This window comes from Aethalodelphis obliquidens, unplaced genomic scaffold, assembly GCF_003676395.1.
Source record: "Aethalodelphis obliquidens isolate GAN/ISIS:26980383/991018 unplaced genomic scaffold, ASM367639v1 scaffold1, whole genome shotgun sequence".
NCBI lineage: Eukaryota > Metazoa > Chordata > Mammalia > Artiodactyla > Delphinidae > Aethalodelphis > Aethalodelphis obliquidens.
Genome location: NW_020837945.1, coordinates 66,412,316 through 66,428,926, shown reverse-complemented (window position 1 = coordinate 66,428,926; position 16,611 = coordinate 66,412,316). Strand labels below are relative to the sequence as shown.

At 37.1% G+C, this 16,611-nt stretch overlaps 1 protein-coding gene across 3 annotated transcripts in view; it reads left to right on the top strand.

Annotated features, from left to right (window-relative positions):
- RABL3 (RAB, member of RAS oncogene family like 3) overlaps window positions 1–16,611 on the top strand; it is a 42,315-nt gene that overhangs the window by 4,257 nt on the left and 21,447 nt on the right. The window contains exons 2-3 of one of the 3 annotated variants that reach the window (XR_003432686.1): window positions 602–734; window positions 1,379–1,472. Coding sequence is in view for 2 of the 3 variants with exons in the window: in XM_027105967.1 (XP_026961768.1) it covers window positions 676–734; window positions 1,381–1,472 (151 nt within the window). In the remaining variant the exon portion in view is untranslated. The remainder of the gene's footprint in view (window positions 1–601; window positions 735–1,378; window positions 1,473–16,611) is intronic. The other 2 variants (XM_027105967.1, XM_027105964.1) reach the window with 2 other exon arrangements.

The window sequence follows — 16,611 nt, the reverse complement described above, 5'->3', positions numbered from 1 at the left end:
AATATGGAAGCTTCTCAAAAAATTAAAAATAGAATTACTGTATGATCCAGCAGTTCCACTTCTGGGTATTTACCTGAAGAAAACAAAAAGACTAATTCGAAAAGATGTATGCACCCCTATGTTCATTGCGGCATTATTTATAGTAGCCAAGATATGAAAGCAACCTCAGTGTCCACAATAGATGAATGGATAAAGAAAATATGTGTATATATACACATACAGGTCGACTATTAGCCATAGAAAGAATGAAATCTTGCCATTTGCGACAACATGAATGGATTTAGAAGGTGTTATGCTAAATGAAATAAGTCAGAAAGACAAATACTGTATGATCTCATTTATATGTAGAATCTAAAAAAAAAATGAACAAACAAAATGAAACAGACTCATACAGAGAACAAACTGGTGGTTGCTAGAAAGGAGAGGTGGGGAGAGGGGTGAAATAGGTGCAGGGAATTGAGGTACAAACTTCCAATTATACATAAGTCACAGGGATGTATTGTACAGCATAGGGAATATCACCAGTGGTACTGTAATAGCTTTGCATGGGGACAGATGGTTACCAGACTTATTGTGGCGATCATTTTGTAATGTATTTAAGGGTTGAACACCTGAAACTAACATAATATTGTATGTCAACTATACTTCAATAAAAAGAAAAGACAAGTGCTGTCTATGAAGTTAAAGGGCCATGATGTAGAAGAAGAAGAAGAGTTGTTCTCCTTTTCCAAAAGATAAGTCTGGGCCAAGTGGTTGACTGCTTTCTAAAAATCACTGTATGGGAGAACTGGAATATCTAAATATGGAATTGTGAAATGGTGAATCCCTGTCACTGATAGTGTTCAAGCATAATCTGAAAGACGATCTAACAGGGTCTGTGGAAGGGGCCTCTGCATTGGTGGTCAGGATAGAGGAGATTACCTCTAAGATATGTTAAGATTCTACAATTCTAAAATAGGCTGAATAGATGAAATCCTTCCAAAGGAAAGGGATTAGTTTATTTGAAATTGCCCTGGACCAGTAGTTCTCAAAGTGAGTTCCCTGGATCCGTAGCATCAACATCACCTGGGAATATGTTAGAAGTGCAAAATCTTTGGGTTCCATGACAGACCTGTCAAATTGGAAACTCTGGGGACAGGACCCAGCATTCTGTGTTTTAACAAACCCTCCAGAGGATTCTGATGCTAAATTTGAAAGAACCAGTGTCCTTAACCATCTTCTCTTTATCAATGAAGCTTATTAAATCATTGGTATGGTATGAACACCCTTTAAACAACCATGCTTTATATATCATTATTACTGCTTATTCTCAGTCTTACTTTTGCCATAATATATTTCAGCATGTCTTTTAAATGACTAGAGTTCTTGTATCTTTTACAGGTGTTGGGAAATCTTCCCTAGTTCATCTCCTGTGCCAAAATCAAGTGCTGGGAAATCCGTCATGGACTGTGGGCTGCTCAGTAGATGTCAGGGTATGTGTTTCTTATATTTTAGTTTTTCAGTGCCATATTAAAGATAACTCCTTCAAATTCATGATCCAATTACAGCCCTGTAGTCAAGACTAAGTAATAATAATAGCTGGGTTTTATTAAACACCTACTTTGTGCTAGATACTATGCCCAATGTTTTACATGTCTTTGCTTACTTAGTCTTTTTTTTTTTTTAATATTTATTTATTTATTTATGGCTGTGTTGGGTCTTCATTTCTGTGCGAGGCTTTCTCCAGTTGCGGCAAGTGGGGGCCACTCCTCATCGCGGTGCGCAGGCCTCTCACTATCGCGGCCTCTCTTGTTGCGGAGCACAGGCTCCAGACGCGCAGGCTCAGTAATTATGGCTCACAGGGCTAGTTGCTCCACGGTATGTGGGATCTTCCCAGACCAGGGCTCGAACCCGTGTCCCCTGCATTGGCAGGCAGATTCTCAACCACTGCGCCACCAGGGAAGTCCCACTTAGTCTTTTTTAAACTGTAAGATATAGCTACAAAAATTAAGGCATAGAGAAGTAAAGTAATTTGATCAAATTCATTCAGTTCATAAGAAGCAGAGTCAAGATTTGATCCTAATTAGTCTGATTCCAGAGACTTCACTTTTAATTACTATACTGTATATCTAGAGTTCACTTAACATGCTCCATAAATCATTCTGCTCGAGGCTTTCCCACTAAGACAGCCAACTTTTGGCTAGAAATATAGTGTAAAGGCAAAAGCTTCTGGAGCCTTATATCTAGGTCATCTGTTCCACATCACATTTAGGAAACCCAAGTGCAGTTTCCACTGAATTAGCTATCTTCCCAGATATTTTGGTCTTGCTAATTCCAGCTATTCCTGTCCAGGCCTCTCTTGCACTAGCATACCTCTCTCCATTGAGTTAAGAAATAAATAAGGAGGGAATAGCAGTTAGCTAGATTGACAGTTATTTTCCTTCAGTTCCTTGAACCTGTTGTTCCACAGTCTGCGATGTATATTGCCACTGATTAGAAATCCTCTGTCAGCCTAAGTGTTATTCCTTTTTAAGGTAATTTCTTCTCTCTAGTTGCTTTAGAAAAAAAAATTTTTTTTATAATCTTTGATGTTCTGTAGTTTTGCTAACCTACATCTAGGGGTGGATTAGTTTTTAGTCATCCTACTCAGAAGTTGTACGCCTCGTATATATCTTCATTTTTCAAAATTTTTAGCCATTATCTGTTTGCCTTACCTCTTTCCTTCTATCTTCTTCTTTTGAACTTCTATTGGATTTTTGTCCTCCACATCTTTTAATTGCACTTTCATGTTTTCTATTGTTTGTTTCTCCGTGGTGCATTCTGGATGATGTACTCATATCTGCCTTCCAGTTAACTAAGAATCTCTTCAACTATGTCTAATCTGTTTTTTAATAAATCCACTCAGTTTTTTATTTCAGTAACTGTAACTTCTAATTTCCAGATGTTCCTTTCGGTTCTTTTTCAAATGTCAAAATTTTTCAAAATATTCTGATCTTTCATTATATTTTACTTTTTATTTTAATCATATTCAACATAATATTTTATGGTTTCTTTTGGCTTGTTCTATTTTTTTTTCTGGGTGGGTGACAGATGTCCTACTTGCTATATATGCAGACTCTACCTCATGGAAATGTACCTCTTGTATGGTTTGTAATTCTTGAAGATGACCACATCTTCAACAGGATTTTTTTTCTCCTCTTCCCTTTTGAAGTCTTGTATGCTGTGTTGTGAGAGTACAGTGCCTTTCATTTCTGTTGCTGCCAGAGCCCTAGCGATTTCAGTGATCCTTGTAATTACTCAGCTTGGAATTTCCATGCAATCTTGATAATGTAAATTCCCCCCAGCATCTGATTGTGGTTTCCATTTTTTGTGGATCTTTCATCTCCTTTCTACAAGGTCCCTGACAGAAAGTTTTTCCTGCTTTCCTGAGCCAGTGGACAGAGTTTTTCCTACTCTCTTTCACTGACTGGGCTGCTCATCAAGGGTCCACATTTCAAGAAGGGAATCTGTTCTTTGTCACTCACCCACATATACTCTTGCCTTAAAAGCTGGAAAACAGACCCCTATTCTTGGCTGGGCAGTAAAACTTTGGGGACCAACCCTTAAAGTTATATCTGAATCTGGGTCAGCTCCCATTTCATAATCTTTAAGTTTTTCCTTCATTTCTAGCATCTGGGGAATTTCCTTTTTTTTTTTTCTTAAGTGTGTCCTTTTTATTTTTAAAAAATATTTTTATGGCATTTCTATGAGTTTGAAGTCGGAGGGGACCTGTCTATATCATTTCAGCCTACTATGTTCCCAAATTCTTAGCTATGGAAGAAAAAGAAACTAGATAATGAATTCAGTGGCAACTTTTTTTAAGTTTGGGAGACCCAATAATAAGCTCTGGACAAAATTTCCCTTTGGACTTTTCTAGCTCCCTTTCTGTGAGAAAGCTTAACATATTGAAAAGAAACTTAGAGTTGAACTTCCACTTCCTGGGTCAGTCACATATTGCTTTTGCTTCTTAAAGAGAAACTTAGACTAATCAGTTTACTTCTCTGAGCCTTAGTATGTCATCTGCAAATTAGAGGTAAATAATACCTGCTTTATCTAGCCTACAGGTTTGTAGGGAGGATGAGAGAGAAGCTTAAAAGGTGTGAAGTTAAGGTCTAGTGCTTTACAATTTGAAGTTGAAATTGAACTTAAATTCATTTTCCTGCCCCGCCCACCTGCCCCTCTTATCTACTCAGAGCCCAGTCTGCGCGTGTAATTCACCTTTTGTCTTATTTGGGGTTTTTTCCCCTTTTCTTACTGAATTGGCTAAATCCCCAGTACAGTGTTAAGTAGAAGTGGTGCTAACAGGCATCCATGTCTCATTCCCAATCTCAGGAAATTTTTAATGTAATACCATTAAATATGGGTTTTGCTATAGGACTTTTTGTAGATATACTTTATCAGATTAAAGTTACCTTCTCTTTCTATTTCGATGAGAGTTTGAACCACGAACTGGTATTGGATTTTATCAGGTGCTTTTGCATGATAATCATAATTTCCCTGCTTTATTTTGTAACTATGGTAAATTATTTTGATTGATTTTTAAATGTTAAACCAACTTTGCATTCTTGGAGTAAATCCAACTTGGTCTTGATGTATTCTTTTCATATATCACTAGATTCAATTTACTAATACTTTTTTTTTCAAATATTTGCATCTAAATTCATGAGGAATATTGGCCTATCATTTTCCTTTCTTATAATCTCCTTGTGGGATTTTAGTATCAGGATTATGCTAGCCTCGTAAAATGAGTTGGGAAGTTTTACCTCTGTATCTATTCTCCGGAAGAGTTTATGTAAGATTGGTTTTATTTCTTCCTTAGGTATTTGGAAGAATTCACAGTTAAAAACCTCTGGACCTAAAGTTTTCTTTGTGGGAGTTTTTAAATAACATTAAAGAAAATATGAAAATGACTATTTCTTCTATATCAATTTTGATAACTTACGTTTTTGAAATAATTTGCTTCATGTAAATTGTCAAAAAATTTGTTTTTATATCCTCTATTGTCTTTCAATATCTGTAGGATCTGCAGTAGTATTCCTTTTTTCATTTCTGATATGGGTAATTTGTGGCCTTTCTCTTATTTTCTTGGTCAGTCTTGCTAGAGGTCTATCTAGGACCAGTTTGGGGCTTTGTTGATTTTATCTATTATATGTCTGTTTTCTATTTTATTAATTTCTGGTTTTTTCTCTATTATGTCTATACTTTCTTTGGGGTTAATTAGCTGTTTTTTTTTCTAACTTCTTGCACTGGGTAGTTGTTTCACTGGTTTTTTTCAGGCTTCCCTTTAGAAAGCTCTAAGGCTCTAAATTTCTATCTAGGCACAGCTTTAGCTGCCTCTCTGAAATTTTGTTCAATATCATTCAGTTCAAAATACTGTCTAATTTCCATTATGATTTCTTCTTTGACTCATGGGTGGTTTAGAAATGTGCCACTTAATTTCCAAACTTTGAGAATGTTTATTATCTTTTAATTATTGATTTCTAGCTTACTTTCATTGTGCATAGAACATGTGCTGTATGATTTCATTCTTTGAAATTTGATGAGATTTGCTTAATGCCAATTTTGGTAAATATTTCTGTGCACCTGAAAAGAATGCATATTTTGTAACTGTTGAGTGCATTGTTCTAAATATATCAATTAGGTCAAGTTTGTTAGTCTTTTTGTTCAAATCTTCTCTATCTCGACTGATTTTCTTTGTTGCTTGTTTCATCAGTTGCTAAGGAATGAGTATTATAATCTCCAACTATAAGTGTGGATTTTTCTATTTCTCATTTTAATTCTGCCCATTTTTGTTTATATATTTTGAGGTTGTTTTATTAGGTGTGTTCTAATTTAAGATTGTTTAAACTTCCAGAAGGGTTTAACATTTTATCATCATGATATATCCTCTGTATATCCAGTAATACATTGTACTTTGAAGTCTATTTTGTCTGGTAATAAAACAGCTAAATCCCACTTTTTTCCCCAGTTTTATTGAGATATAATTGACATATAACTTTGTATTAGTTTAAGGTGTACAACAAAATGATTTGATATATGTATATACTGAGAAATGATTACCACAATAAGTTTAGGTAACATGCATAACCTCACATAGTTACAATTCTTTTCTTGTCATGAGAATTTTTAAGATTGTGTTCACTAATGAATGAATGGATAAAGAAATTGTGTTATATATACAGTGGAATATTATTCAGCCATAAAAAAGAAGGAAATTCTGCCATTTGAAACAACATGGATGGACCTTGAGGGCATTATGCTAAGTGAAATAAGTCAGAGAGAGAAAGACAATTACTGTATTAGCACACTTAGATGTGGAATCTGAAATAACCAAACTCATGGGAACAGAGAAGAAATTCGTGGTTGCCAGAAGTGGGGGTGAAAGGGGGAGAGGGGTAATATGGGTGAAGATGGTCAAAGGTACAAACTTCCAGTTATAAGGTAAATAAGTTCTGGGGATATAATGTACAACATGGTGACTATAGTTAATAGTATTATATTGTATAAACCAACTTATTTTTAGTTAATGTTTTGTGGTGTATCTTACTTCCATCTCTTAACTTTTGTGTTTCCTGTACCCTTGTATTTACAGTGTATTTCTTGTAAATAAGATATAGTTAAATTTTGCTTTGATAAGCAGTCTGATGTCTTAGGTTTTTTTTGTTTTTTTGTTTGTTTGTTTGTTTGTTTGTTTTGCGGTACGCGGGCCTCTCACTGTTGTGGCCTCTCCCATTGCGGAGCACAGGCTCTGGATGCACAGGCTCTGGACACACAGGCTCAGCGGCCATGGTTCATGGGCCCAGCCACTCCGCGGCATGTGGGATCCTCCCAGACCGGGGCACGAACCTGTGTCCCCTGCATCGGCAGGCGGACTCTCTACCACTGCACCACCAGGGAAGCCCTGATGTCTTAGTTTTTTAATTTGATTCTTGGACCTTGCCCCCAGATATTCTTTTTTTTTTTAACATCTTTATTGGTGTATAATTGCTTTACAATGGTGTGTTAATTTCTGCTTTATAACAAAGGCCCCCAGATATTCTGATTCAGAGTTATACATGCCCAGGAATCTACATTTTAAGAAGCACCTGAGACAATTCTGGTGCAGGTGAACAGTGTTTTGAGGAACACTGGGTAGGATGTGGAATCAGTTTTCCAAGTGGATATGGAAGTGATTAATGACAGGACTTAGAGAGGCAAGACTATGAATCAGATGCTGACAGGGAGTTAAAAGGTATTAACAGTAAGGGAAGAGGAAGGGAAGGGGAGTATAGCTAGATGGTCCAAAGCCTCATGCAAGGTATTTCCTATTTTTTAACTCCAGGGTAATTCGAATGTGGAAGAGTGAACAGCATCCATCTGAGAGGGCAGCAGGAGAAGTTTTATCTTCAGGGTAGAGGCTGGCATCAGTTAATACAATGAGGTTGAGGATAAGAATATAATGGAATTTTATATAATCATGGAGTAAGTTTCTAGGAGAGAAGTGGAAAGATTTGGAAGAAGGAAACAATTGGGATTGAATAATGGGTAGAGGAAGCAGAAAGCAGTTTGGGAATCAGAATATAAGAAACCAATTAAGGACCCAAAGTATATGGGAACTTAGGATAACAGGTCTTGAGTGTAGCTGGTAGCAAAATTTCCAAAAGAAACTTTGTCTTAGCAGCCTCCTGTATATGAAGGTGGAGACTCGGGGTGTATCTGTAAGGAGTTCTTCTACGTATGTCCCAGATTGCAGATCAATATGAGTTTAGTTAGTTCCCAAGAACCCTGACCAAGTTTTAGAAGTAACAGTAGCGATTTCCTTTGGAAACCCCTGCTTTTGGAGAAAGTGAAATTGAAGTTCCCTTGAGTTATCTTATGAAAGACTGCCGACTTTTGAACTCCCTCCATAGTTCCAGGGAACAGTGGGGAGGATGTAAAACTGCCCAAAGGGAGACTGGAATAAAGGCTACAGTAGTCGAAGACAAGTGTCATGTAATAATGTGATGGATTTTACTGGAATGAGCGTGTTACTGACTTCTTTAAAGCCAGACTGGCCTGAATTGCATTACCGTGGAAGAGTTGGGCATGTGGGGCTGAAAGTGATCTTGCTTTTATTACTCTTCATTGAATTGGGCTGGTTGATCTGTCTTCTTTGAGAAAAATGCATTTCTTGAGTGACAACATAAGTAAAAGGCATTTTTAAACGATAATCTTAAGGTAAGTTCTGATAGACATGTAAATTATATTGACTCTTGTTGTAATAAAGTGAACAGTTCTTCCCTCTAGCAAGGATGGTTAAATCTGATAAAGGCTTTACCTAAATAACTTGAAAGAACACTTTCTGCTGTAGCAGCTTTTATATTGCAATTACAGCTTCTGTGTTACTGAAACCTGAAAGGGGATCTCCAGAATCAGTATAGATCCATAAATACACACTCTTCAGAACTCTTAAAAACAGTTGCCCCGTTTAGCTCATTTCACATCTGTTAACAGCCAACTAAAAATAGAGATGGTAAAGATGATAATGTAATGGTTTAATTTCAAGTACTGGGTGAAGCTAATAAGCTTAAAGTATGTACTCGGTAATTATTAACATTTTGGATTTAGTATGCAGTGCAGAGGTGTAACTGAACTGAAGGGAAGAGAGAGAAAAGTTTTATTTTGTGGTATTCTTCATTCATTGCTGTGTTCTAATTTTGTTGCCCCAAGTCTAATGGGACCAATATAAATGCATGGCTATGTTTAATTATGAAAACAAAACTTACAGAATTTAATCTTTTCACAAATTATAAATAAGGAAATTGATTTGTCATTTCTAGTTCACTTTAATGGGATTTTTAACTCTAATTTACACATTGCACACAATCAGTATCTATTGAATTCCTCTTGGGCAGCATAACAATATACAAGCACTGGGGAGAAAAAAAAATTTTTTAAGGGCAGTCTTCCTACCACTAAAAATATGAGGTGGGAACTGGTAGGTGGGACAAGGTCTTTATATAAATGATCTTTAAAATAATGGTAATAATAAATGATAGCTAACATTTTTTAGTGCTTACTTTGGCTAGGCACCTATTTTGCATACTAATCCACAAGCCTTAATGCCCACAACCCTTTGAGGTAGGTACTATTAGCTTCCCTATCTGACACATGAAGTAGTTGAGGCACAGAAGTATTAACTGACTTGTTCACGGTCACAATGCTAATAAGTGATGGAGGTGGAATTCAAACCCAGACAGTCTGGTTCAGAAACCTGTGCTTTTGATCACTACTCTGTACTGCCTTTTGTTCCAGAATGGTATTAAGAAAAAGGTATTCTAATGCTGTTAAATACAGTAACGACTAGACTCATGGAGATTTAAATTTAATTTAAATGAACTAAAATTAAAAATTTAGTTGCTTGGTTGAACTAACCACATTTCGAGTGCCCAGTAGTCACATGTTGCTGGTGGTTACCATATTTGACATTTCCGTCATCACAGAAAGTTCTGTGGGATAGCTCTGATATAGAATATAAGTGTTCAAGCAAGAAAGTGAGTCGCTTGTGAAGAACAGAAAATTATACTGAGTGTTAATGATTGAATGGGCAGCCTGGGCAACGGACAAATGTACTATTCCTTAAGAAGAGGGATATATATTACAGGTGGAAGAGAAAGAAATGATAAATTTAGCTCTGGACATGATGAAGGGAGGGATCTGTGAGCTATCCAATGTCTGGAAGGCATTAGACGTGTTGAAGCTCAAGAGAGAATTCTGAATTGGAATTATCTGTATAGGGATAATCCTGAACCATGAGAGCTGATGAGGTTTTCAGAAAGGAAAATTTAGAAAGAGAAGAGCTGAGGGAGAACCTTGGGGTATATTTAGAGAGTTGATGTTGAAAAGGGGGTCAGAGAAATATTGATCAAAGAGATAGGAGGGATAGCCAAGATGATGAAATACCGCAAGAGCAAAAAAGAGATGAGAATTTCATGAAGGAGGGATTGATTTTTAGTATGAAATAATACAGAGATATAAGGACTAAGAGAAAAAAAATTGGATTTGGTGACAATGAAGGTAGTGCTGACCTTTGAAAACGCAATGGAATGTTAGTGGCAGAAACCAAATGATGTGAGTAGGCAGAGAGGAAATAGAAACAGGGGTTTAAATCAGTCGTTTAGAGGTTAAATAAAGGAGCAGATGGGTACAGAATAGAAGGGGAAAGTGAAGGGTTTTTTAATTTATTTTTTTATTTTTATTATTTTTATAAATTATTTTATTTAATTTATTTTTGTCTGTGTTGGATTGCCGTGCGAGGGTTTTATCTAGTTGTGGTGAGTGGGGGCTACTCTTCATTGCAGTGTGTGTGCTTCTCGTTGTGGTGGCTTCTGTTGTTGTGGAGCACAGGCTCTAGGTGCGCAGGCTTCAGTAGTTGTGGCGCACAGGCTCAGTAGTTGTGGCTCGTGGGCTGTAGAGTACAGACTCAGTAGTTGTGGCACACGGACTTAGTTGCTCTGTGGCATGTGGGGCAGGTGGGATCTTCCCAGACCAGGGATCGAACCTGAGGTCCCTGCACTGGCAGGAGGATTCTTAACCACTGCACCACCAGGGAAGTCCAAGGGTTTTTTTTTTTAAATAGAGGAAATGAACTTGGCTGAAGGCAAAACAAGATTACTGGTAAGGAAGAGGCAGTTAGCAGACACCTTTATGATATTATTCATTCATTCATTTATTCATTCATTATATATATTGCATACCTCCTGGGTATCAGACACTGCAAAGAATTAGAAGTACAGCAATGAATGAGACAAATTCAATTCCTACTCCCCTGGTACACTCTCATTGTTGACTTTTTTCTATCCTTCTGTCTTTTCTCCCAACTCTCTCCTAAGACCTCCTACCTTCCTGACTCTCTTTAATAATAGTTCTACAGGCACACATACTAAACCAAACTTACTAGAGAATATCTACATCCACTGCTCTTTCCTGATGTGTATCATTTTCTTTACTAAATTTGTTTCTCCTTTTTAAAAATTACACACAATTGGGGCTTCCCTGGTGGTGCAGTGGTTGAGAGTCCGCCTGCCAATGCAGGGGACACGGGTTCGTGCCCCGGTCCGGGAAGATCCCACATGCCGCGGGGCGGCTGGGCCCGTGAGCCATGGCCGCTGAGCCTGCACGTGCGGAGCCTGTGCTCTGCAACGGGAGAGGCCACAACGGCGAGAGGCCTGCGTACCGAAAAAAAAAAAAAAATTACACACAATGAATAAACTCTTCAAATGAGACAAAACCTTTTATACTTAGTCTTGATTTGATTTCCAATAAAAAGTTAAGAGGTGAGTAAATGAGAAGTACCAAAGTTACAGTATAGTTCCTTTTCCCATTTGATGATCAGCACATACTTTTGCTACCTGTTGAGAAAAATCCTTCTTTATATAGCTGTAAAGTCTGTAATGACTTTAAATATTCGTTCCTTGATGACCTGATTTAAATATAAAACACATTTCTTATAGTTTGGCATTACCCCCCATCATGTTGGGCTCTTAGTATAGCACCGACGGACCACTTATAGTGTCAAGAGCAATACTTGTTAAAATGTCAGGCTTTCCCTTGGAGATCACTCACCCATATAAAAGATATTATGTCATAGCTACAAGCTACAAGCCACGGTTAAAATTCTTAGGACTCATTACATTTGAATTAAGTAAAACTTAGTTTAATTCACCAGTTTGGAAAGAAAGAAGGGTACCTTCTCTTCTAATTCTGGAAGGAAACATGAAAAGATTTAATTAAGGAAGGTATTTTGTGGTGAAGAGTACAGATGAGTGGGTGAATCTGGCTTGGGAGCGTGTGTAGCCAAAAGGGAGCTGGCTAATAGACTTGGTACATTGCAAGGCTAAGAGGGCATGCTACCTGGAAGTTGTATTACATAGTGGCTATTCTGGAAGGAGTTACAGTCTGTAAACATTAGACATTTGAAATAACTTTAGAGAAAAAAAATGATGTACTTAAATTGTTGCCCAGCTTAATTATGTATGAGAATCTCCTAGAGAGCTTTCTTTAAAATACAGATCCTTGAGCCTCACCCCAGAAGCTTCAAGAGTTGTCCAAGAATCTGTATTTTTTAAAATAAGCCTTCCTATTGGTTCTGATTTAATTTGTTCTTAGAACTGTACCTGAGAAGCACTGGAATTCAGTAAAATAATAAACTGAGTATAATAAAACCTTAGAGGATGATATATCCTGAATTTATTCCTTGATTTAACTAAACATATCAAAGCATCTAATATGTGCCAGGTATTATGCTATGTTGTAGGCCTACCAAGATGAATAATATGGTCCATGCTCTTAAGCTCAGAGTCTAATAGAAGAGATATCAGCAGATAAATAAGACAGTGTGGTTAGTGAAATGATAGAACTGTGCAGGATGTTATGGGAGCAAATAAGAAGAGTACCTAACTGGCCCTGATTGGCTTTGGAGCCAGGGAGGGTGGCAGGATCAACAAAGCTTCACTAAAGTAGTTGAGCTTTTTGATACCAGGTAACTGACTCCTTATAATACCTTGTATTGTTCGTTTCAGTGGTTTTGCTTAGAAATCTTGATATTATAAATTTCCTTGCTTTCATAAACAGAATTCATGTAGTTTAACCTTTTTATTGATGACTTAACATTTTCACATATTATCAGTTATTTATGCCTTATAGCAAAATAGTGATACCTTTTATCACAGTATACAAGATTACTTTCTATTATCCACAATGGTCCCCAACTGCTGTGATTTTGCTGTTGTCATTTTTGTGTCCTATCCTCTTTGTTGCCAGTCTGCTAATTGTCTTATCTTAACGTCAATGTGGCTATCTGTAGAATATCTTATTTACTTAAAGTTTTCCTTGGACAAAAGGATTTGGACCCAAAAAAAATGTGAATAAGTAAAAAGTATGAAGCATTCTGTTAAACATATTGATATATGCATTTTATGACATCTATTTTAACTATTCAGCTATCTTGCTTTCTGTTATTTCAGAGCCATTTGATATACAGAATATAACTTCTTCGTTTTGTAAGCAAAGAAACTGAGACTCAAAGATATCAGGGATAATTAGTAGCAATCAATGAATATAGTCTAGGCTTCCTGATACCAAAAGAGTTCCATTGTATAAAATGAGTAATTCTTAACTAGAGGTTACAACAAAATCATTTGGAGAATTGTTCAAATTATGCATGCCAAGGACTGGACCCCAAAGTTACGGATTCAGTAAGTCTGACATGTATATTTCTTTTTTTTTAAGGACTTTTTTTTCCAGCTTTATTGAGATATAATTGACAAAAAAAGTTGTAAGATATTTAAAGTGTATATTGTGATGATTTACTATATTCTTACACATTGTGAAAGGATTCCTCCCATCCAGTTAATTAGCACATCCATCACCTCACATGTTTATTTATTATTTATTTGGTGAGAACATTTAAGTTGTATTAGCATGTTTCAGTTATACTATAGAGTGTTATCAACTACAGTCACCATATCATACATTAGGTCCTCAGACCTTATTCATTTTAGAGATGAAAATTTGTACCTTTATACCAATTTCTCCCTATTTCCCCCACCCCTGCAACCCCTGGCAACCACTTTTCTATTTTCTGTTTCTATGAGTTTAACTTTTTATTTAGATTCTACATATAGGTGATAGCATGCAGTTGTTTTTTTTTTTTTTCTCTGAGTGGCTTGTTTCACTTAGCATAATTCCCTCAAGATCCAATCATGTTGTCTCAAATGGCAGGATTTCCCCACCGCCCCCCCACCCCAGCCCCATGGCTGAATAATCGGATAATATTCCATCTCATGGCTGTATATCACATCTTCTCTATTCCTTCATCCATTGACAGACACTTGAATTGTCTTCATATCTTGACTGTTGTGCACAGAACATGGGAGTGCAGATATCTCTTCAGTATCCTGTTTTCATTTCCTTTGGATATATACCCAGAAGTGGGCTTGCTGGATCATATGGTAGTTCTATTTTTAACTTTTTGAGGAACCTTCATTCTGTTTCCATGGTGGCTGAACCAATTTACATTCCCACCAGTAGTGTACAAGGGTTCCCTTTTCTCCACATGCTTACCAACACTTGTTATCTCTTGTCTTTTTGGTAACAGCCATATTAAGAGGTGTGAGGTGCTATCTCACACTTTTGATATTCATTTCCCTTCTGATTAGTGATATTGAGCACCGTTTCAGGTATTTGTTGACCATTTGTCTTCTTTGAAAAAATGTCTATTCAGTTCCTCTGCCCAATTTTTAAATTGGGTTTTTTGCTATTGAATTGTATTATTTCTTTATATATTTTGGATATTAACCCTTTATCAGATGTATGATTTGCAAATATTTTATCCCATTCCATAGGATGCCTTTTCACTTTGTTGCTCGTTTCCTTTGCTGTGTAGAAGCTGTTTTATTTGATGTAGTCCCACTTGTTTATTTTTTGCTTTTGTTGGCATGTTTATTTCTAAAAAAAAAAACCTTGAAAGATTCTGATGTACACCCCTGAACCACCGTATTATAATCTGGCTCTTGTCTATATTCTAATAGATAAGGTTGCCATATATCAGATTTCGTTTCTGAAATATAAGCAGTAAATTCTTATAGAGTCTAGACCATGAGAAAGAGAGAGATTTTGGAGTTTACTCTGAGTAAGAAAGTCATTGGAGAGTTTTGAATTGAAGGGGGATATGATCTAACTTTCATTTTAAAATGATCACTCTAGCTACTATTTGGAGAACAAATGGAGGGTGGTGGGAAAGTGAGTCGGTGAGGCTCTAGTGGGGAAATCAGTTAGGGGATGATTACATTAATTCAGGCAAAGAGATAGATAGAGGCTTTGAGGGTGGTAATAGTTGAGATGGTTTGAAATGAACAGGTTTTGGATATTTTTTTAAGGCAAAAGCAACAGAATTTGCTGACAAATCAGATATGCAGTATGAGAGGAGTTAAGTTTTAAGTTAAGAGTTAAGTTAACGCTTAAGTTTTTGGCCCTTCAACTAACTAGAAGGCTAGAATTGCCTTTTACTGGATCAGAGAAAACTGGGAGAAGAATGGGTTTGGGAGGAAGATTGGGTTATTATTTTTAAATATGTTAAATTTGAGGTGCCTGTTAGACATCCAAATTGTAGTTAGGTGATATGGTAGTCTGAGGTTCAAGGGACTGCTCCAGGATGTATATAAATTTGGAATTCATCAACGTATTTATGACATTTTAAATCATAAGAGTAGATGAAATTGTCAAAAGAGCAAGTGTTGCGAGATATCCAAGAACTAAACCTTGGAACACTCTAACAATTAAGAGGGTAGAGAGATGAGGACAACCCAAATGGAGACTGAAAAGGCTTAGCCAGTGAGGTGGGAAGAAAAGCGGAACAGTATGATATTCCTGTAAGTTAAGTGAAGAAAGTATTGAAAGAGGAGTGATTAGTTTTATCAGATGATAGAGTAAGATGGAAACTATTCATTGATAGTTGGATTTAGCAGTGTGGAAGCCATTAATGACCTTGATAAGGAATATTTCAGTGGGGTGACTGGGACAAAAGGTGTGACAGGAATGAGTTCAAAAGAGAATATAAGGAAAAGAATCAGAGACAGTTGAGAAGAGACAACTCTTTGGAGGGCTTTTGCCGTAAAAAGGCATAGAGAAGTGGTTTGGCAGCTAGAGGAAGACATGAGGTCAAGAGAAGGTTATTTTTTTTTTTTTTTTTTGCGGTACGCTGGCCTCTCACTGTTGTGGCCTCTCCCGTTGCGGAGCACAGGCTCCGGACGCACAGGCTCAGCGGCCATGGCTCACGGGCCCAGCCGCTCCGCGGCATGTGGGATCTTCCCGGACCAGGGCACGAACCCGTGTCCCCTGCATCGGCAGGCGGACTCTCAACCACTGTGCCACTAGGGAAGCCCAAGAGAAGGTTATTTTAAGATGGGAAAAATTATGGCATGGTTGTTCGCTGGTGGGAATTAATCCAACAGAGAGGGATAATTTGATGATGAAAGGGAGAATTGATAGAGCTACCTCTTTGATAAGAAAGAAGGGATGGGATTTTATGCATAAGAAGGGGATTTGACCTTAGAGACACAGACAGTTTATCTATAATAGCTGCAAGGAAAGCAGATTATATGGGTACAGATACAGGGAGTGGATAGATAAGCGAAGAGCAGGTTGTAGAGTTCTCTTCTGATTGCTTCTGTCTCTGGAAGCAAGATTATTAGCTGTGCCTGAGGACAAGGAAGAGAGATTGGAAGTTTGAAAAATAGGAGTAAGTGTGAAATAGTTACCTAGGGGAGGAAAAGAGGAAATAAACTATGGAACTGATTGACAGAGAGCTCCAAAGGTAGACTTGAATTTAAAATGAATCCAGTTAGCTTGAATGTATATTTTTCTGAACATTACACTCGCTAGCTGGGTTGCAGACATGGAATACAGGAAAAGGTGGATATAATCAGGGCTGGAGTTTTGTCTAATGAATACTATGTGAGGGAAGAGTAAAGGAGAGATTAAAATGACGAATAGCAGAATTTATGCTTAGTTAGGAAGGAAGTGAAGGTTTGGAAGTGGAAGGGGGGACTTTGGAAGGTGTTAGGATCCATGAAC